The 22,907-nt window shown below is 44.2% G+C and overlaps 1 protein-coding gene across 5 annotated transcripts in view; it reads right to left on the reverse strand.

The window, feature by feature from the left end:
- The window catches only part of PSEN1 (presenilin 1), a 58,033-nt gene that overhangs the window by 17,556 nt on the left and 17,570 nt on the right, over nucleotides 1-22,907 (reverse strand). For all 5 annotated transcript variants that reach the window (XM_045015534.1, XM_045015533.1, XM_045015532.1 and 2 more), the window contains 5 exons: nucleotides 22,621-22,764; nucleotides 15,879-16,132; nucleotides 14,132-14,273; nucleotides 9,114-9,181; nucleotides 7,625-7,845 (listed from right to left, as the gene is read on the reverse strand). In XM_045015534.1, coding sequence (XP_044871469.1) covers nucleotides 7,625-7,845; nucleotides 9,114-9,181; nucleotides 14,132-14,273; nucleotides 15,879-16,132; nucleotides 22,621-22,704 — 769 coding nt within the window. In that variant the 5' untranslated portion in view covers nucleotides 22,705-22,764. The remainder of the gene's footprint in view (nucleotides 1-7,624; nucleotides 7,846-9,113; nucleotides 9,182-14,131; nucleotides 14,274-15,878; nucleotides 16,133-22,620; nucleotides 22,765-22,907) is intronic.

Genomic DNA, 22,907 nt, shown 5'->3' on the forward strand with positions numbered 1-22,907 from the left:
TCATCGGGGCACACCCTGAGGTCCGCAGGGAGAAGAGTCCTACTCCCAAGAACTTTAAGAGTAAAGACACTTATAACTCTGTGGCCAGCTGGACTTAACCCTGCAGCAAGGCTCCCTGGCTTCTCCAAGAAACTGGAAATTGTGGCAAATTCAGATAAATTCAAATATTGGGAATTTTAATAAATGAAATAAGAATACAAATACACTAACATCTCTGGAGCTATTCTGACATTACTTTTAATGAGATATTACTTTTAATGTTCTTCATGCAGTCCCCAAATTGTTGTTTTTCAGCATGCTGTACATTTTTAAACTCAGACCATGTAGTTTCATCACAGAAGCTGGCAGAGGCAAGCTTGGGGTTTTGATGACTGGGCAGTAAACAATGCCGCATCTGACAGTTTTGGCAACCAGGAGGCAGCTGAAACTTTGTGTACTGGGGAGGGTGTGAATTCCTCTCCCTCCCTTGTAGGCAGTGATGAGTGTAACTTCACATTTGAAGCAGGATTTCATTCCAAATTCCTCATTCCACACCCTTGCTGCCCCACTGCCCTCCATCACAATAACTATGGAATATCCAGCTCCGCACTGAGGGATAAGCACTCAATCTTGAGGTTTCTGTTAAAATTATAATAAACTGACAACTCTGAAATCTAATGATGACATTGTTGATGTTTAGATTATTAACAGTCCATTGCGCACACATGTAAACATCTGGGAGATCAATAAACGAAGGTTATTTACTTTATGATAATGGAAGTCCTTTGAGATACATGGTCCCTATGGCTATTCATTGCTCCCGCAACCAGAAATTCTTCAATAGCAGTGTCTGTTGGTCCGCACCAATGCACTGTCTGTCTCTCCTTGTGCTGCAAACAGAGGGTGTGAGGGGTGGGGGGAAACTGCTCTCCAATTCTGACTCTGCTGTGAATCACGTGAGAATCCGAAGCAGAAGGGAAGGAAGGTGGATTGTGAATACTCATAGGAACCACACATTTCAAAGAACTCCTGTTACTATAATGTAAGTAAGGCTGTGACTACACTGCCACTTTCAGCGCTAAAACTTTTGTTGTTCAGGGGTGTGAAAAAACACAGTGACAAAAGTTTTAGCGCTGAAAAGCGCTAAAAGCTGCGCTCCCAGCAATAAAGCTACCACCGCTGGTTAGGGGTGGATTTGTTTTTTTTTTAAATCGCCAGGAGAGCTCTCCCCCGGCTATAAAGCATGTCTACACTGCCCACATCACAGTGCTGCTGCGGCCGCGCTGTAAGGTGGGTAGTGTAGCCATACCCTTACTTCCCTTTCTTTGAGTGCTAGTCCCTATGGGTATTCACTATGGGCGACTCCCAAGCAGTGCCTATTGAGAAGGCAAGTGCGAGGAAGAGCTTTGCACCCCGGGCGGTGCGCAATGGAGGCTGGGGGAGGATAAGCTTCCCCAAACCTCATGCCACCGGGGGGAGGGGGAATGGTGGATTTGGGGTCCCTGGAAAAATCGCCCCACTCTGCCACAGCCCTGGGGCCACGTCAGGGGCATAGAGCTTTTCTGCTCTCAGGGCCACAGCAGAGAGGGGGAGGGGGAAGCAGTGAGCAGGGGCGGGGCCTTGGGGGGGAAGAGGCGGAGTAGGGGCAGAATGGGGGCAGGGCTGCAGGTGGAAAGGGCACAATGGGGGAAGGGCTCTAGGATCAGAGCCCCAGCCAGAGCCAAGAGCTGTGCGTGGTCCCGGCCAAGGCTGAGAGTTTGACTCTGGCTGGGGACAAGCTCTCAGCCCCCGCCCTCCCCCCCCTCCTCTTAGCTCTGACTGAGCCCCAAACCTGCCCCTTTGCCCCCCGGTCAGGGCCATGGGGGGGCTGAGAGCACAAGCAGGGGTGTGGCCTCAAATGGAAGAGGCAGGGTAGGGGAAGCTTCAACCGCCGCCCATGCTTTTCACCACAGTTAGCAGGATTGCAGAAACCAAGGAAGCATCCTCAGCCGAAGCTTGAATCAGGGAATAGTGCCCGGTAACATGCCAATAGAGCCAACCTTCCAGTCTATAGATTTCCAAGAGTGGGACTCCTTGAAAGGATGCCACTGAGGTAGCTTGCACTCGAGTAGAGTGAGTCCTGACAGATTGTGAAGGAGGGGCTCCTGCCCTCTCATAACAGAGAAAGATACAGCTGGAAATCCATTCTGAGAGTCCCTGGGAAGACATTGCCTCTCCCTTCATCCTCTCAGATATGGAGACAAATAGTCATGGAGATCTTCTAAAGTGCTTTGTCCTATCCAGACTGGATGTCCACAGGGCTCCAGCATTCCCTGCCTCTACTTTCCTGAGGTCTTGGGTAAAAAAACAACAACAGGTAGGTGGAGTGCCCAGTTCAAGTGAAAGTCAGATGGAACCTCAAGGATGAATTTGCAGTCCAGTCTCAGGGATACTCTGTCCCTGTGAAAGACAATATAAGCCAAGTCCACCCAGAGGGCCCTAAGCTCAACTACTCTCTTGGCTGAGGTAATGGCTGTGAGGATGGCTACCTTCATTGATAAAAGAGGCAGCAGGAGGCCAAGAGTTCAAAGGGCAGTTTCATGAATTGGGAAAGCAGTAGGTTCAGGTCCCAAAACAGAGTAGGTCTTGATACCGGTAGGAACATTCTGATGGTGCCTTTTAAGAATTTGACTGTTGTGGAATGGGTGAAAACCCTCTATCAGAGAATAAAAGGCATTCATAACTGCTAAACAAACCCTTAATTTACTAATGGATAGGCCTGTGACTTCAAATGAGAATAGACAGTCCAAGATAAGAGAGATGCCAGATTTCTCTCGATGCAAATTGTGCCTCTGACACCACAGGGAGAACCACTCCCACTTGGCAGTGTAACACTTTCCTATAGAAGATTTTTTGTTTTTGAAAAGGATGAACAGAACTTTCTTCAAGCAGGATCTCTCTAAGTCTGTCATCCATCCCAAAACCAGGCTGTCAGATGAAGGGGTGCCGGTTTGGGATACCTGGTGCCACCCCTGTTCTGTGACCGTAGGTCTGGAAACGGTACAGGTGAATGCACGTGTGGGAGGCCACCTGTAGGGCCCTGGTGAACCAGAATTGCTGTGGCTGGTCTTTTGGAGGACTCATGGTAGGAGCGGAATGGGAGGAAAGGTGTACATCTACATGTCTGACCAGTGGACTAGAAATGCATCCTCTCTGGAGCAGCTCCCCAAGCATCCAGAGAGCAATAAGTTGAGCACCTTCTGTTGTCCTGGGTTGCAAAAAGATTGGAAAATGGGGATCCCCACTAGCAAAAGATTCATTGGGTGACAGATGGGTAGAGCTCCCACTTGTGAAAATGCCTGCTGAGGCTATCTGCTAGGGAATTCACTATCCTAGGCAGAAGCACCGCAGAGGATGATCTGGTGCTGGATGCACCAGTTCCAGAAGTGCACCACCTCCTTGCAGAGTGATGCAAACCTTGATCCCCTCTGTGTGTTTATATACTAAGCAGTGGTCACACTGTCTGAGTTTACCTGGACCCGAGTGGATTGAATGAAGGGGAGGAATTTTTTTGCATGCTTCATGGACTGCTTGAAGCTCGAGTTGGTTGACCTGGTGTGTGCCACTTTTAAGAAGTCCAGGAGACCTGAGCTATATGGTTACCCAGGTGTGCCACCTCAGCCTCAGAGGGATACGTCTGTCATGAGTGTTTGTGGGTGGGGCAGAAGCAAACTCTCCTTCTCTCTATTCCCATCACGTGAGAGATGTCCAGACACTGTGAGGAAGTGAGACTCTCTTATCCAAGGAGTCTCTCTTTGGGACAGACCTTACTCAGCCAAACTTGGAGCCTGCGTAGGTGAAGCCTGGCAAAAGGGGTCACATGGACACATGAAGCCATGGAGCCTAGAAGTCCCAAGCGAGACCAGACTGCCGTCTGAGGACCGAGACAGAGTTGGCTAGGAAGATCTCATTGTGAAGAATCTGTACTGTGGCTACACATGTATTCTACGACTGCTCCAATAATATCTATAGTCATTATGGGTATTAAAGTGGACACTCCTGGATTTACTTAAAGTTCCAAGGAGTGGCATATGTAGAGCAGGGCAGCAATTGCTATTCGTACTCCTGATACGATTGTCCCTTGAGGAGCCAGTGTCATAGACTCTCAGGATTGGTGCTATAGCTCCAGCTTTGGAACAGTCTCTAGGAGGCCCCTTCAGTGTGCCAGACCTCTCAAGGTCTCGCTCTTCCTCCAGGGTGAGCCAGGTGGCTCCACTGCCTCCTTACACAGGATTTCTGGGCCTACAGCATTCCTGCTTCACACCTTGAGATCTGTTCAGCAAGTCCAACTGAGCCAGGCTCCTGACAGAGACCTGTGCCCTCTTTGGGGATGAATGCACCTTGCTGAGCATTTGCAGTGACACTCACATAGCACTGTCAAAACAGTAGCGTTTATTTCTTAACTGGAACACAGCATAGGAAATCCTGATGGTAATCTAGAGAAATGAAGGTTAAAGCCTAATCCATTCTGATTAGTCCAGAGCCCAGCCAAGCTGTAGTGAACCCCTTGTTTCAAGTTCTGTCTCCCTTCCTCCGTCTGACCTCCTGGGTCAAACTGCAGGTAAGAGCCCCAACTCCTTCCAGCAGCTAACTCTTCTCTCCCACCTCATAGTGCTCCAGACCTCCACCTGGGCAATCTGTTGTTCAGCTTCCCTAAGAAGAGGCAGGGAAGTCGCTGGTTGCTAGATGTCAATATCCTAGCAATTGGATCCCCACTGTCTTCTCAGATGCTCTAAGAAGCCCTAAGAAGTCATGGGATAAGAGGGAAGGTCCTCTCATGTATCAGTAACTGGTTAAAAGATGGGAAACAAAGGGTAGGAATAAATTATTAGTTTTCACAATGGAGAAAAGTAAACACCGGATCACCCAAGGATCTATGCTGGGACCTGTGCTATCCAACATATTCATATATCATCTGGAAAAGAGGGTATGTGATGTGGCAAAATTTGCAGATGATATAAAATTACTGGAGATAGTTAAATCCAAAGCTGACTGAGAAGAGTTTCAAAGGGATCTATCTAAACTGGGTGACTGAGCAAAAAAATGGCAGATAAAATTCAATGTTGCGAAGAGCAAAGTAATACACAAAGGAAAAAAATAATCCCAACTGTACACACAAAGTGATGGGGTCTAGATTAGCTGTTACCACTCAAGAAAGATCTTGGCATCATCGTGGATAGTTCTCTGAAAACATCCACTCAATGTGCAGCAGCAGCAGCAGCAAAAAAAAAAAAAAAGTTAACAGACTATTAGGAACCATTAGCAAGGAGAGCAATAAGAAGACATAAAATATCATAATGCCACTATCTAAATCCATGGTATGCCCACACCTTGAATACTGCGTGCATTTCTGGTCACTCAATCACAAAAAGATATATTAGAATTGAAAAAGGTATGGAGAAGGGCAACAAAAATGAGGAGGGGTATGGAACAGCTTCCATGTGAGGAGAGATTAAAAAGACTGGGACTGTTTAGTTTACAGAAGAGAGGAATAAGGGGGGTATAACAGAGGTCTATAAAATCATGACTGGTGTGGAAAAAGCGAATAGGGAAGTGTTATTTACCCATTCACATAACAAGAACCAGGGGCACCCAATGAAATCAACAGACAGCAGTTTTAAAACAAACATAAGGAAGTACTTCTTCACACAATGCAGTCATCCTTTGGAACTCATTGTTATGGGATGTTGTGAAGGTCAAAAGTACAACTGGGTCCAAAAAAGAATTAGGTAATAATCTGATAACCGTGGAATTCACCCCTACCAGGTTGAAAATAGCCCAAATGTGGTGACTTTCAGGTCACACGGTGAAGCCTGTCTTCCTTGGGCTAGCACCTAGGGAAGGCTAAGGTGCTCCGAGTGTGGGGTTTCTTTGGGGAATCTGAGGGGTGGGGATTATTATTATTGGGTAACTGCCTATTTTCTATTGGACAGGAATTGCTGCTCTTATTGTTATTTCACATGAATGGAATAGTCTTGTCTAAACATGTTATATTGTTTAAAGTGAAATAAATAAAATCTTATGACTACTAACACTTGGGTTCATGCCAGCTGTGAAACAAGGGCTTAATAAGCAGTTGACCTATGAAGGCCAAGGAAGACTCTCCCTACCTCATTCAGAACCTCGGACAACCAGCTAGCACTATGTGCGTAAGGAACATTTTCACCTTCTTCTGAGGCATCAGGTATCTAAGGACAATACTGGCCGAAGATGGACAAAGGGCTAATCAAGTCTGATTAATCCTGTATTTTTACAAATATGGAGGAAAAAAAACAGACCCTCACCTTTCTATTATCAGGGAATTTCAGATTTCGTGTCCATCTGCAGTTAAAATTCACTTCTGCGTTTCCAAATTAATTCAAATTCTTTACGAGTAAGTTTGCATTGATCCTCCTCTTTGCTATAAGACATTTCAATTATACACTAGGAGCTAGGGGTGTGATCACGAACACATACTTGCACTAGCTCTTGTCTTGGTCGCATGAGTATCAATAAAGGTGTAGCATGGCTAGCGGAGGTATGGCTGAGCCGCGCCAAGTACAAACCCACCCAAAACCAGGGGTTATGTACTCAGCACAGCTCAGCCTCTGCTGCCACTACCCATGCTACCACGGCTTCACTGCTACTTATACTCGCGCTAGCTCAAATGTGTACGTAAGTAGGGGAAATCACATTGCTAGCTTGTTGCATAGCCGTAACCTTAGATACTCTGGCCTATTGTGTAAACTAAATCAGTCTTTGAGACACATCTGCTCTTACAGCAAGATCATGAATAGCATAAAATACCGAGTACCACTCCTACTGAAGGGCTTCAGTGTATTCCATTACAAGTGTATGATAACTGTCTGAGACAGGTTATGTGATCTCTAGATATAGTTTATTGCAGCCTTCTCTGGAATGAAACATAATATATGATAGTCTAGAAAAGGAAATGACTACTATACACACTTGAACTGTGGGAGAGTATTTCACTGTGCCATGATTAGATCCTCCTGTGTGAAGGGACTTTTTCCTAAGGAAAACTTCTAGAGGAATTTCTGAGATTACCCAGTTCTTGTCAGGGGATGGACTAGCCTTCTTGGTATCTGGAGGACCCTAGGGAAGCCACAGCTATCCACCTCAAGCCCTTGTACCCAGGATGTGGCTCCAGCCTCCCGAGGAACTGCTTCACTCTGGAAATGTAATAGCTCCCAAGGGCCCTTGAGGGAGTGGGAGACCCAAGAGTTATCTTCAACGAGACCAGAAGGAGGACTACAATATGGGTCTCAAGCCTATCCTCTCCTCCCTTGTACTACCCCAACTCCACTCCCATCTGCACTTCCTGCACACCCCAAGGGGGGCCCTCATAGGGTCCAGGGTATGTGGATAGAGACGGTATTGCAGAGGCACTCAGAGGTAACAGCCATTTGAGGGGGACTTACCCATGAGTTAGATGTAAGGGAACACAATCTGGGCCCTGGAATTTGTGTAAGACATTGCAGCAAAATCCTTGCCCTGCCAGTGTTTGGACCCTGGGTTTTATGTGGTCAAATAGATGGAAGAAGTGAAAGTAGGAAGAGGGCATGCCATCATCATTGCTGGTATTAGGCTTTTTTCAGAATCTTACCATATACTGAAATCACAGCTAGGATAAGCCATGCAGTCCATTCAGGAAGGTATTTAATAAATACCAGGGCCATGAGAGCACTGATCATAATGAGATATGCTTGCTGGAGCCGGAGCGGGCCTTTCCAGTGAATACAGATCATTCCCACCACACCGAAGTTCCAGATCATGAGCGCGAGTGTAATGTAGTCCATGGCCACGTTATAGGTTTTAAAAACCTCACTAAAACATATAAGAAAAGGAGATTAGATAAAGAAAACAGGCATCTGTTTCCCTATAGCAATGGCAAAAAACAAAGAAGGCAAACTTGAGAATTAGATTTTAAAACTCTATGCTCCATGTATTTTGACAAAGTTGTTCTTTTATTAGATCTTAATTAGAACTGACAAGGACTCAAAGAAACAGTTTGCTTTTTGTAGTTTTACAGAGTGTGTTTCATTTAAACTATTTTAAGTTTACTAATTCAGTTTTCTGCAGTACAACCTTCCACTGACCCTCTTGTTTCCTTCTCAGTCACAGATCAAAAAGCTGCCAGCATAGGACGTCAATGCAAAGTAGTTACCTTGATTAACCTATAGATGGTCTTCCATTTTCTAAGTAAAATTTCAAAAAAATAATTTCCTGGCATACAAATGGCTTTATTAGCTACATGGAATATCAACTAGACACGTAGTACCACTGTGTCAACCATGCAAGGGAAAGAGGATGTAGTGTGAATGCTTCAGCTGATCAGACATTGTCCTGGGCCCTAATGAACTGATTTTTTTTAAATTAAGAGAACAAAATATTCTGTGAAATAAATATATCTAAGAAATTTGAAGTTATGATGGCTCTCCAGGAATATAAGCCTAGGGTTCATCATTCATCTTTGTCCTATTGGATGAAATCATAATGCTAACTCAGGGCTAAGAAAAGCATGCTGACTGTAATAGTGTGTTTGGGGTTTGCACCACCATTATAGCTGCCCACCATTACCAGAAAGTAAAAATCTCCCTTTGAGGATGGAGCTATGTTCCTCAATCAGATATGAGAGATTACTGAATACAATGAATGGAAATACTTGTTCCCTGCAAGGTAGTTTATTTTCTCCAAGTCATAGGTAACTTCCACTGGCCTGCGAAAAATCAGTGCTTGAGCATGCTGATGGCACAGAATGCTGCTAAATGGCCATTCCTGATGAGGTGGTGAAGTGCTGCTTCAGGATTTGACTTACAGGACAAGTAGAAAGCCTTGAAACATGGGTTTATTTTGCTGTAGATGCAAGTGCATAACTTCCATTAGATATAACAGAAGTGTGCATTGGTGGCAGAGCAGATTCCTTTCAGCAGATTAAGTCTTTTAGACTGTTCCCAAATAAACATCCTTTGCATGGCTGACCCTTACCAATTACCATGGTGACATGAGAGCAACTGTTTACATATGCTTATGGTGAAGAGACAAAGACTGTCTCTGGAAGACAAATTCTGAAGGTGAAACTCTTGTAGACTTACCCCAAGTAGATGAATGAGAAAAAGAAAAGCAGCAATAGAGAAGAAATTATAAGCCAGCCATGGATCACCTGAAAGAGGAAGACACATCAACAAACATCTCCATTTCAAACTTGACATTTTAAAGTTAATTACCGGTACATCTTTATCAAAAATGCCTTTTTTTTTTAAAAAGGTTCAATTTCATAAGCAGAAGATACAGCAATATCTGAGCCCATTTTCAGAGTACCACTTCCAGCCCCTAGCCTCTCCAAGAGGAAAATATTAATACCTGGTGGTTAGAGCAAGGGACTGAGATTCAGAAGTCTTTGGCTCCATACCTTATTGTGTACTGATACACTGATTTTTGGCTAGTCCCTTTACTTCTGTGCCTGAGTTCACCCATCTATAAAATGGGGCACTACTTAACCAACCACTGTAAATTCCTTTGGGATCCTTGAATAAAAAGGTGTTGTACAAGTGCAAAGTATTTTTGGCCTATTAACTTACAGCACTTTGATAATGTTGGCTTGATGTCAAAGCAGAATATACTGCATTGTAAAATACATGAAAAACATCTATTAATTTTTCTATAATTTAAAGAAATGAACAGCCCAGTTTCCAAATCATTAGCAGAATCTATGTGTAACCTTACGGATGAAGTACAATGTTAAAATGTTTTATTTATGAATTCTAGCATATTAAAAACAAATAGAATTAACATAAGGCATCACGTAAGGAATGAATGAATAATGAATGTAAGTAGCTTTAGTATTTGCCCTTCATATGCAATAAAAAACACCTAATAGTGTGGCCTATACACATCACACAATTTGATAGCAAAATACGTCACCAAGTATATCAAGAAGACAACAGTGTTTTGAGATTAAAGTCTAGCAAGACATACATGAATTTTACAAAAAAAAGTTACATTAGAAAAAAATAATCAAACTTTGTTTTAAAGGAGTGAGAATACTTTGGGACAAGTCCTTCGTGCTAATATCCCAGACTAAAAACAAAGATTGAAGAGAATTTGGAAAGCCCTATAACTATGATCATTCTGAACTGACAGGCTGCAAAAAGACAAAATGCTAGATTTCCTAAGTACCCGATTACAAAAAACAGAGCTCTGAAATGCCACATCGAACTGGTAGAAAATCATCCAAAACCTAGGGAAAAAAGAAATAGAAGAGATCTTTCAAAAAGGAATGAAGGAAGGGAATGGACAGTCTCTTCAGAAAAACAGATTCCTAGAATTGTAAGAAAGTCAAAAATTCCAACCTGTTAAAGACTTTGGGCAAATTCTGGCCTTAAGAAGGGTACCTTTGAGGTGCAATGGGGTATAAAATATAAAGAAATATTTTTTCCTCTAGACAAGGAACCTCACACACAGACCCCACAACTAGATTAAAGTTCTTTGTAGATAAAGAATTCAGAAGCAGTAATTTAGTACTTGTTTAAATTGGGTAAAATGGCACAAAAAATCCTTCCTGTGTCAAAGTCAGATTCAGAGCAGAATTTACTGCTCAAAACAACTATACATCCAAGAGAACTCAATCTTCCTGATCTGGAGCTTTGTTTTTCTCCTTATTTCCCTCCTTGCGAAGGGTTTATATTGGATTTTAAACATTTTTTAAAACAATAAAAATGTCTTAAGAAATGTAATGTTTTACCTTGTAGAGATTATTTCTGTTTCACTAGTATTTATTTTACTTGCATGAAACAGCAACAACCTTCTAACAAACAAGAGTCAAGTTTCATATATGTTTTAAATGTTTTGGTTTTTTTAAGTGTGTTCAGAGGCCACTGCAGCATCTCTTCCACTTTCCTTCTCTTCCTCTGGGCCATCCTTCATGATGTATCCCAGTTTACAAAAAGCCTCAATGTAACAAGACTTGTTGGCAAGCCTGGGTAACCTCACAGGTTGACCTCTATATCTGATAGAGCCTTCTCAAAAAATAAAGGCTGTGCAGCTTTCTCCTTTGCATTAAGCATTCTGTTTCTAAATGCTGTTGGCAGGGAAGACGTCAAATTTCTGTCACCACCAACTGTTACAAGGGGAAGAACTCTGAAGTTGAGGGATCAGCTTTACAAATACTGTGTAAGGCTACACATACTTTCTGATAGACTGAAAGAGTGGATTTTGTTTTTGAAAACAAAATCTTTTGAGGTCACTTTGATGGACAAGATGACATAACTTTATTGTTAAAAGAACACATTAGCAATAAGAAAATCCCAAAGAAAACTGTCCCACTCGCTAGGAAGAGAAGAGAACTGGAGATACAGTGTGCCTGAATACTAATGTCCCATTCTAGCGAAGAGTAGGTCTGCTCTACTGAACAAATGCCAAAAAGTGCACAACTCTAAGGTAGTGGTTCTCCACCATGGGTACACAGAGGTCTTCTGTGGGGTACATCAACTAACCTAGATATTTGGCTAGTTTTACAACACGCTACATAAAAAGCACTAGCGAAGTCAGTACAAACTAAAATTTCATACAGATAATGACTTGTTTATGCTGCTAAGTACAATACTTATATTCCAATTGATTTATTTTATAATTATATGGTAAAAATGAGAAAGCGAGCAATTTTTCAGTAATAGTGTGCTGTGACGCTTATATTTTTAATGTCTGATTTTGTAAGCAAGTAGTTTTTAAGTGAGGTGAAACTTGGGGGATATGCAAGACAAATCAGACTCCTGAAGGGGATACAGTAGTCTGGAAAGGTTGAGAGCCACTGCTTTAAGGCCCCAATCCTGCAACACTTCGGATACGTCTACAATACCCGCTGGATCGGCGGGTAGCGATCGATCTATCAAGGATCGATTTATCGCGTGTAGTGTAGATGCGATAAATCGATCCCCGATAGCTCTCCCTTCGACTGCTGAACTCCAGCAGTGCAAGAGGTGGAAGCAAAGTCAATGGGGGAGCTGTGGCCGTCGATCCAGCGCCACGAGGATGCGAAGTAAGTAATTTAAATTTGATCTAAGATACGTCGACTTCAGCTATGCTATTCTTGCAGCTGAAGTTGCGTATCTTACATCGATCCCCCTCCCCCGTGTAGACCAGGCCTTACATGTGCTTAACTACTGTATGTAGCCTCACTGATACACCTAATTGTTTCAGTTAGGTATCACAACACTTTCCACACCACTAATGTGTTTTCTTCACATTACATGGCTTTTCAAACATTAATTGGTTTTCAAAACCACCTCTCATTTTCTCATAGAAGTTTCTTAACACACTTCATGTGAAAGACAAGTATTATCCAACATATTTCATAACATGTCATGGCAAGTTTCTAGACTTCTGATTAAAACATTCCCATGTCTCACCTGACAATGGCTCCTATACTAACTGATCTGTTGGTACAGAGTCAGCTTGCCTGCTAAAACCTGAATAAAAGTGAATTGCCAATGTTTGCAAAATACAGGAAATTAAATCTGGAGCTCTGGCAGTAAAAGAATTTGCTTAGACAGACTGAAAACATGGGGGAATTAAGGCAAAAATAAAAATACATGAAAGAATAAGAGAAGCTACTCAGACAAACTTAGAAGGCGTGATTTCTGATGGTTAGAGTCAGAATCTGAAATCAGGACCAGCTCTACTATTGATTTGTTCTGTAACCTCATGCAAGACGCTTCACATTTGGGCCTCAATTTCTCCAGTTAGAAAATTGGGACAATACTTTCCCTACCTCAAAGGCGTTTTCCCAGACATAATGCCTGAATGAAAGGCACTACAAATGAGCAAAGTAGATAGCATACTGCCACAATTTGGGATGTCAAATATTCGTTTGCTAGAAGTTTGTTTCTGTTCACTGAAATGTAAACTAACCGTGATTCTCTACATACCCAGCAGAAAATTAGATTTATGTTCACCAACTGGGTGCCTGGATTTTGCAGCACTTCAGTGCAGCGGCCTGGAGATACTGTGTTAGCTTCATTTAAATTCAAAAATTCAACATTTTTCATTAAGCAAATATGAAAATAAATACAATCACTACCAAAGCTCCAATATTTATTTTGTCATTAAATTTAGTTTTATGCCATCTACATATTCACTTTCTGATGTGGCAAAGATTTTTGTAATGACAGTGCACAACTGCACTGCAGAAATGGCCAAGGGGAAGCTAGAGATTTTGACAGCTTGGTAAGCACAGGTGAGGCTTCTGGCATCTGGAGAGGCCCAAGAAACAGTCTGGGATTGCGGGTTTAAGCACATCAGTTGGCTGCTTCTACTAAAATGATCAGCAGTGAAATAGATAATTTAAAATAGCTATTTTAAACATTGTTAGGTTTTTGAGTCAATACCCCATTGTGATAGATGGGGAAGTTAACTCCTCATAAATCTTGTTCCAGAGTCTCTGCAGACTCAGGCAGATGTCACAATGTGACGAAATTTTCAAAAGACTTTTTTTCATTGTAGAAACTCCTCCCAAAAATCACAGAAGCTGGAACTAAATTTTGTGGCAAGGAGTGAATTTGAAGGCAAATTCTGTGACTGGATAACACAGATACTCAAGGGTCTGACTAAAAGACAGTATATCATTTTGTTATTCCACATCCTGCTTTACTGAATATTAAAGAAAAAAAAACAATCACTGGGCCAAAAGCAGCCCACACCCGCAGCTTTAACATGGAGCTTTGACATATGGAGACTGTAGGTTCTAGCAAGTTGATGTGACCCTTATCTAGATTAAGTTTGAGCTCCCATCAATAATACCATTATGTATTTTTGAGTCCTGATCTCAGTGACATACTGTCACACACAAAAATTGCTGTTGAAGTGCATTTTATTATTGGCAATGCCAAGATCATGCCTTGTCCACTTTTACGCCATGAAAGACTATGTACTAGCTGATAAAATAAATTGTCCATTCCCCTCTCAATATGGGGAGCAAGGCTCCAAAAACTAAAGTAGTGAACGTCTGTGCTGCCAGTTTAATTAATCATGATTGCTCTTTCCCTGACAATACATTTCAGTAAATAGAAGAAGGTTAGCAAGATTAATTACCAAGGTTAACTGCATTTATGCTCACCTTATAGCACCTGTATTTGTAAAGCACAACGAGGAGTATGGTCATGACAATGATGACACTGATCATGATGGCAGCATTGAGAATAGAGTTCAGGGCTCTCTGTCCCACAGTGTCTGTGTCTTCCGTGAATGGAGTGTAGATACTACAATACAGACCAAAAAAATAAATGAAATTCCAATACATATTCCACATGAATATTTTCTAGATAAAAGCTCAGGATCAATATGTAGATATTTAAAGCCAATTTCCCTATTGACATCTCAGTACTTATCTTGCAAATTAAAGTTACAGAAGTGAGAGTTATTTTCTTCTTAATAAGAGAGCAACCAACATTTAAGAACTATTTTATTTATAGCAGCGGTTCTCAAACTGTAGGTTGGGACCCCAAAGTGGGTCATGACCCCATTTTAATGGGGTCACCAGGGCTGGCGTTAGACTTGCTGGGTCCCAGGGCCAAAGCCCTCAGGCTTCAGACCTGTGTGGCAAGACTCAGGTTACAGGCCTCCCGGGCTGAGCCCTTGGGCTTTTGCTTTGGTCCCCCAACCCGGGATAGTGGGGCTCGGGCGGGCTCAGGTTTCAGTCCCCACTCCTGGTCATGTAGTAATTTTTGTTGTCAGAAGGGGGTCGCGTGCAATGAAGTTTGAGAACTCCTGATTTATACCACGCAAGTAAATGTGAATTAGGTCACACTAAGTATATTTGGGCCTTTGTACATACACCATCTAGTGGATATTCAGTAAAACGCAACCTGAAGATAAAAATGAGTAGAGAAAGGGGAGGAATTAGATTTTCTGTTCTTTGGGAAATTCCACGAGTTTAAAAAAAAAAAAATCTATTCCAAAAACAGAACAAAACCAAAATTTTAAGACTTCCTAATTCAATTAAATTCAAAAATAGTAATTTCAGATCACGTTTCATTCTGATCTTAACATTTTAAAACTTTGAATTTTTTTGCAATATCTATTTTGAAGCCACAAACCAAACATGTTGTAACATTATCAAAAAGTTGTCTAAGTTTTTTCCCTCCAAAAATGATTTTTTGTTAAATTCAACATGTTTCCACAAAATGTTTTTCCATTGGACAATGCAGATCTGTTGAAATTGAAAAATTTAGTTGGAAAATTTTGGGACAGCTCTTGCTAATGTATTTCTTTCTTTGTCAACAAGCAACATAAACAAACCTGAACCCTGGATACATATGGTTGTTCATTAAGCTCTCATTTTTCATCACTAATGAAGCTTTAATTTCTAATGGGGTGCAATTTTCATGGCCTGTGCTCAGAATTAAGTCCATATCACGTAAACATCACACAAGAGGCACAAACTATTCAGTCAAAGGCCAGGATTCAGACAAAAGTAATGGTAAACAAATTATCTTGAGAGATGTGCTTCTACAAGGGAGAGTTGAAATTAGAGAGTTGAAACTATTGACAAAGCAGCAAAAAGAAACTTCGGGTTTCACCATGGTAAAATCCTTTAACTTACGCAAGCACAAGAAAAATTGGGCTGATCTGGTGGGAGAAACCAGTCTGGATCAGACTCCAGGCTGACAGGAGCTGGGAACAATGTTGAAAGTAGGGCTGCTGGACTCCAGAAGGACCAGCATCAAGCCAGGGCTTGGGCTGGAGGAAAGGTCATTGTATAACATAGGCACTTGAAGATGTGCAGACACATAGTAAAGGAAAGGATCCCCAGAAGACCCAAACCAACAAAGACAATACAAAAAACCAGAAGATTTGATACATACAGCTGTCCATCCTTGCGTGTATAAAAGCTGACAGACTTGATGGTTGCAACAACTACCACCATGCAAAGTGTGACAGGTGCAAAGAGCATAATCACATGCTTTGCCCCATATTTCAATGTCAACTCCTCATCTTCTTCGTCCTGTTCCACCACTTGCTGCGTCCTATTCTGTGGCTGCCCATTAGTCTCTGATTCAGGGTTGTCATTGCGCCTTCGCTCACTATTATCATGGCGTCGCCTCTCACTGTTGTCATTCTGCAAGATAAGTAATCCCATTTCCATAAGCATCTGTTTGCAACCCGTGTTCTGTATGCTAGGCCAAGGAAGCTATGGAGTGGGGTATGTACACTGTACTATTTACTGTCATATAGTTTCAGCAGCAAGGACCTAAACAACAGCATTTACAATACACTGCATGAAAACTGTGGACAGAATGCAAGCATATAAAGTAGGGCTGTCAAGCGATTAAAAATAATTAATCGCAATTAATCACGCTGATAAACAATAATATAATACCATTTATTTCAATATTTTTGGATGTTTTCTACATTTTCAAATATACTGATTTCAATTACAACACAGTGTACAGTGCTCACTTTATTTTTTATTACAAATATTTGTGCTGTAAAAAACAAAGGAAATAGTATTTTTCAATTCACCTCATACAAGTACTGTAGTGCAATTTCTTTATCATGAAAGTTGAACTTACAAATGTAGAATTATGTACAAAAAATAACTACATACAAAAATAAGACAATGCAAAACTTTAGAGCCTACAAGTCCACCTTACTTTTTGTTCAGCCAGTCACTCAAGACAAACAAGTTTGGTTACAATTTGCAGGAGATAATGCTGCCTGCTTGTTGTTTACAATGTCATCTGAAAGTGAGAACAGGAGTTCGCATGGCACTGTTGCAGCCGGCATTGCAAGATATTTATGTGCCAGATGCGCTAAAGATTCATAAATCCCTTCATCTTCACCCACCATTCCAGAGGACATGCATCCATGCTGAAGATGGGTTCTGCTTGACAACAATCCAAAGCAGTGCAGACCAACACATGTTCACTTTCATCATCTGAGTCAGATGCCACCAGCAGAAGGTTGAATTTCTTTTTTGATGCCTCGGGTCCCACATCGGAGTGTTACTCTTTTAAGACTTCTGAAAGCAAACTCCACACCTCGTCCCTCTCAGATTTTGGAAGGCACTTCAGATTCTTAAACCTTGGGTTGAGTGCTGTAGCTATCTTTAGAAATCTCACATTGGTACCTTCATTGCATTTTGTCAAATCTGCAGTGAAAGCATTTGTGACCGAGCCCTGACTGTGGTTTTGGAAAGAGCAAAGCTGCGGGTATTGACTGTTGTGCCTGGTGGCAAAGAGGCCCATTTGGGGAAATCCCCACTTCTGGAAGATTGATTGCAAGACATTCGGTCTCATTGACCATTCGTGCATGCGGTATGACCTGCTGAGGCAGTCCACCAGCTTGTTCCACTCCACTAGGAGGTACGATGCTACAAGGTGTACTGAGCAGGCTATACAAAAGTCCCATAGGAGAAGGGCCTCTTGGCTAGGGGAAAGGATCAGGCTCCACCCTGCTTGTTTATGTAGAACATGGCGATAGTGTTGTGTGTCAGAACAGTCACGCTGTGACCTTCTAAAGCAGCGTGAAAGGTTTGGCAGGCTAGGTGAACCACCCAGAGCTATTTCAGATTGATGTGGACCACAAGCCTTGCGTCCGTAGGTCCCCCAAGTGCGCTCCCCAGCCGAGGTCTGATGCGTCTGCTACCAGCGTCAGCGTGGACTGCAGTGCAGCGAAGGGGATCCCTTCACAAACTACCTCCTGGTTGAGCCACCAGCGCAGGGAGTCCAACACCTGGGCAGAGATTGTCACTACAAGGTCAAAGGGGTCTCTGCCCGGGCAATATTGCAATATAGCCACAATTGCAAAGTCCTGAGCCGCAATCGAGCGTGTCTGACTACGTGGGTGCAAGCCATCATGTATCCTAAGAGCTGCAGGCAGCATCTGGCCGTGGGGAACTTCAGCACTGAGTCTATGGCACGCTGGATGGCCAGAAATCTGGATTCTGGGAGGCTTGCCCGTGCCTGTACCGAATCCAGGACTGCTCCAATGAACTCCAGCCTTTGCGTAGGTATCAAGGAGGACTTGGGCACGTTGACTAGAAGGCCTAGCCTGCGGAATACGTCCAGTGCCACCGCCACATGGGAACAGACTTCCTTCTCGGACTGACTCATGAGAAGCCAGTCGTCTAGGTATGAGTATACTCAAATTCTCCTTTTTCGTAGAAAGGCTGCCACTACCGACATGCATTTTGTGAACATGGGGGGGGGGGGGCTGCTGCAAGGACGAAGGGTAGAACCGTAAACTGGTAATGGTGCCGGTTTATGGTGAACCGCAGAAATCGCCAGTGAGCGGGATGAATAGCGACATGAAAGTATGCATCTTTCATGTCAAGGGCAGCATACCAATCCCCGGATCCAGGGATGGAATAATAGTGCCTAGGGAGACCATGCAGAAGCAGACCTTGACTAAGAATTTGTTGAGTCCGCACAGGTCTAAAATGGGTCGAAGAACCCCCTTTGCTTTGGGAATAAGAAAATAACGGGAGTAAAACCCTTTCCCCCTTAGATCCCAAGGGACCTCTTCCACTGCCTCTGCCTCGAGGAGCGTCTGTACCTCCTGCATAAGGAGTTGCTCGTCAGCGGGGTCCCTGAAGAGGGACAGAGAAGGGGGGTGGGAGGGAGGGAAGGAGGAGAACTGAAGCATGTATACCACTTGTACCGTGCGTAAGACCCAACGGTCCGATGTTATACAGGACCACACACGATAGAAGCGGGACAAGCGGTTCATGAAACATAGGAAAGATCCGGTAACTGGCTTGGTACGCTGTCCTCGAGCGCACCTTCAAAACCCTTGCTTGTTGCCGGGTTGGGGCTTGCCCTGGCCCTGGCCTTGGCTAGGCGTGTTGTTCCGCCTCCGCCTGTTGTCTCTGCCTCTCCTGTAGGCTCCTGCCTACGGCGGGGCTGGTATTGTCTTTGCTGAGTCGGCTGGGGCTTGAAAGGCTTCCTCTCTGAGTCACCGGGGTGTGCATTCCCAACAACTTGACGGTTGCCCGGGAGTCTTTGAGGCTATGCAGCCTGGCATCCGTTTGGTCCGAAAAGAGACCAGACCCTTCGAAGGGGAGGTACTGAAGGGTATTCTGGACCTCTGGTGAAAGGCCTGATGCCTGCAGCCACGCCGAGCGCCTCATCACCACTCCTGAGGCGACTGTTCTGGCAGCTGCATCCGCTGAGTCGAGAGAGGCCTGCAGAGAAGCCTTGGCTACCGCCTTTCCTTCATTCACGAGAGCTGCAAACTCAGGCTGAGAGCCCTGGGGCAAGGAGTCTTTAAATTTGGAAACTGCCATTCAGGAATTAAAATTGTGTCTGTTTAGGATCACCTGCTGGTTTGTGATCCTCAACTGGAGGCTCCCAGAGGAACAGACCTTCCTGCCAAATAGGTCTAGACGTTTAGCCTCCTTGGCCTTAGGAGCCAGGGCTTGCTCACCATGTTGTTCCCGTTCATTGACCACTGAGACGACCAGCGAACAGGGGGCCGGGTGACAAAAGAGGAAGTCGTATCCCTTAGAAGGGGCAAAGTACTTCCGCTCTACGCCTTTTGCTGTTGTTTGGGCATAGCTGCGGGCATAGCTGGAGTGGCCTGAGTTCACCTCGGATTCTGAGGACACCGACATGAAAGGCCAAGGTGGTGCCGTAGAATGGTGCCGCCGAGGGGCTGGAGAACAGCTCCTTGCCGACCAGTACCAGTACCGATACTCCCGGGAGCGGGATCGTTGGCTTCTGCTCGGGCCTGGGGACTTCGATCTTGTGTCACTTTGGAGTCAGCCCGGTGATGGCGCTGGGGATAAGTGGCCTGGCGGGGCCGGTACCGTATGCTGGCTGGGATCTGGTGCCCTCGAGTCCCGCTGGGTCAGGGGCAACTGGGAATCCGCAGAGGCCGACCTCGACCGGGACCAACGCCGGGAGTGGTGCCGGGATGGTGACCTCGATCGACGCACCATTTCCGGCTTGCCTCTTGATGGCACTCTAGGAGACGGTGCCGGAGGCTTCTCTTTGGCAGGGAGGGAGCTTGCCGCCGACAACTGAATGAGGTCCTCTGCTGCCTCAAAAGTGTCTGGTGTGGAGGGCTGTTCTAGGAGCTCCTCCAGCCCTTCCTCCGCGCTCAAGGTGCTTAGCCCGAGGCTCAATGGGCTCTTCGGTGCCAGAGTCGCCGGAGCCGGAGCATTTCCTGGGGCAGCACTTCCCTTTTGAGCGCCCATTTGCTTGGGCAGTGCCGGCTTCTTATGCAGGGAGCGCCCTCAGCTTGTAGGCTGGCCCTTCGACCGTACCGGTGAGTCGTGGGGGTCACTAATCGGCATAGGCTTGCGGCACGTGGAGCAAGCCTTGGGCCTGCGGCATGCCCCGCAGTCCAGGGCTGGTGCTGGAGACAACTTCCAACACCTAAACAAAGAAAGCTTAACTATCTATTATTAAGAAGTGCTAACTACTGATAATTACTAACTACTGATAACTGTTAATTGCTGATAACTATGCTAAGGGACACTGGCAAGCGAGAGATACAGAGCTGTTCCAAAGCCACCACGGACTGTAAGAAGGAACTGAAGTGGGGTTGGATCGGAAGCGGTATATATGCACCAGCATGAGGCGCCACTCCGGCGGGAGCCACTAAGGGAAAAAGTTTCTGATGTCCGTGCACGCGGTGCACACACACCTAATGTGTAATGGACGTGAACAATCACTCGAAGAAGAATCTCAGATACTTCTCACATTTTTTAAAATTAAAAAGACAATTCTTATGAGGAACAAACTTGTGGAGTGAGTATATCGATTTTTTTCCCCTACAAAAAGGGATTTAGTTTAGATCAGCACTCCCCAAATTTTATAAGACCTTTCCCTAACTAGACCATCCCTGCCAGGGGTTTGTCACACCTGTTCTTTAAAATCTCCAATGACGAAGATTCCACAACCTCCCTAAGCAATTTGTTCCAGTCCTTAAGCACCCTGTCAGGAAGTTTTCCCTAATAGCCAACCTAAATCTTCCCTGCTACAATTTAAGGCAATTGCTTCTTGTTCATCCTCAGAAGTTAATGAGAACAATTTTTCACCCTCCTCGTAATAACTTTTTATCTACTTGAAAACTGTTATGTTCCCTTTCAGTCCTCTCTTCTCCAGACTAAAACAATTTTTTCAATCTTTCCTCACAGGTCATGTTTTCTAAACCTTTAATCATTTTTGTTGTTGTTCTCTGGATTTTCTCCAGTTTGTTCACATCTTTCCTTAAATGAGGCACCCAGAACTGGACGCAATACTCCAGTTGAGGCCTAATCAGCATGGAGTAGAGCAGAAGAATTACTTCTTGTGTGTTGCTTACAACACTCCTGCTAATACATCCCAGAATGACGTTCCCTTTTTTTGCAACAGTGTTACACTGTTGACTCATATTTAGTTTGTGATTCACTATGACCCCAAGATCCCTTTCCGCAGTACTCCTTCTTACCCCCACATCCAAAGGCGCCAACTGCATGGAAGCTCCAGGGCTGGAGCACCCACGGGGAAAAAATGGTGGATGCTGAGCACCCACCGGCAGCCCTCCTATCAGCTCCTCCTGCCCATCCTCCCATGTCTTGCACCCGCCGACAGGCCCTGCAGATCAGTGCATTCCCCTTCCTCCCCCCTGTGCCTCCCACCTGCCGCAAACAGCTGTTTCATGGTTTGCAGGAAGCTGGGGGGGGGAGGAGCGAGGATGTGGCGCGCTCGGGGGAGGGGGCTGAACTAGGCGCAAAGGGGTGGGAAGAGGCGGGGTGTGGGTGGGGCTTTGGGGGAAGGGGTGGAGTAGGAGCAGAGCCTGGCGTGGAGCCAGGGGTTGAACATCCCTCAGCACTTTTAAAAGTTGGCACCTGTGCCCAGATCCCTTTCTGCAGTATTCCTTCCTAGGCAGTCATTTCCCATTTGGTATGTGTTCCTTCCTAAGTGGAGTACTTTGCATTAGTCCTTATTGAACTTCATCCTATTTACTTCAGACCATTTCTCCGGTTTGTCCAGATCATTTTGAATGTTAATCCTATGCTTCAAAGCACTTGCAACCCCCTCCCATCTTGGTAACATAAGGTCAATATAGCCCGGTATCCTGTCTTCTGACAGGGAACAGATAATCATCAAGTGATTACCCATGTCGCCCATTCCCAGCTTCTGGCAAACAGTTTGTGGTATCGTCCGCAAACATTATGAGTGTACTCTCTATGCCATATTATCTATATCACTGATGAAGATATTGAACAGAACCAGACCCAGAACTGATCCCTGAACTTGATATGCCTTTACAGCTTGACTGTGAACCACTGATTACTACTCTCTGGGAACAGTTTTCCAACCAGTTATGCACTCACCTTATAGTAGCTCCATTTAGGTTGCATTTCCCTAGTTTGTTTATGAGGTCATGTGAAACGGTATCAAAAGCGTTACTATAGTCAAGATAATGTTTTCACCCCTCAGCCATAAGGCTACCGCTTCCCCCCTATACCCAAGGTTTGTTACCCTGTCAAAGAAAGCTATTAGGTTAGTTTGACACAATTTGCTCTTGACTAATCCATGTTAACTGTTATTTATCACCTTATTATCTTCTAGGTATTTGCAAGCTGATTGCCTGATGAAGTAGTTTGTTACTTACAGTATTGCTCAGATGGTTGTCAGGGAAGTTTTCTGTCAGCTGCCCATGCTGGAACTGAGGTAGGTGTGCAGATAGCTCTGTCATTGGGACAGCTCTGTGGAAACCGATTATTGCTACACAAAACAGATCTTTCCTCTTGAGACACTGCAAGGAAAAGCAGATGCGTTAAGATTCCATATTCACCAACTCTTTAAAAAAAAATCTTTCCTAACTCATGTAGACACAGGATAACCATTTCCCCTGCTTCTCTTTGGTGATGTACAACCATGCTACATTTTCATGAAAAT

Source organism: Mauremys mutica, chromosome 4 (genome assembly GCF_020497125.1).
Source record: "Mauremys mutica isolate MM-2020 ecotype Southern chromosome 4, ASM2049712v1, whole genome shotgun sequence".
NCBI classification, from domain to species: Eukaryota; Metazoa; Chordata; order Testudines; family Geoemydidae; genus Mauremys; species Mauremys mutica.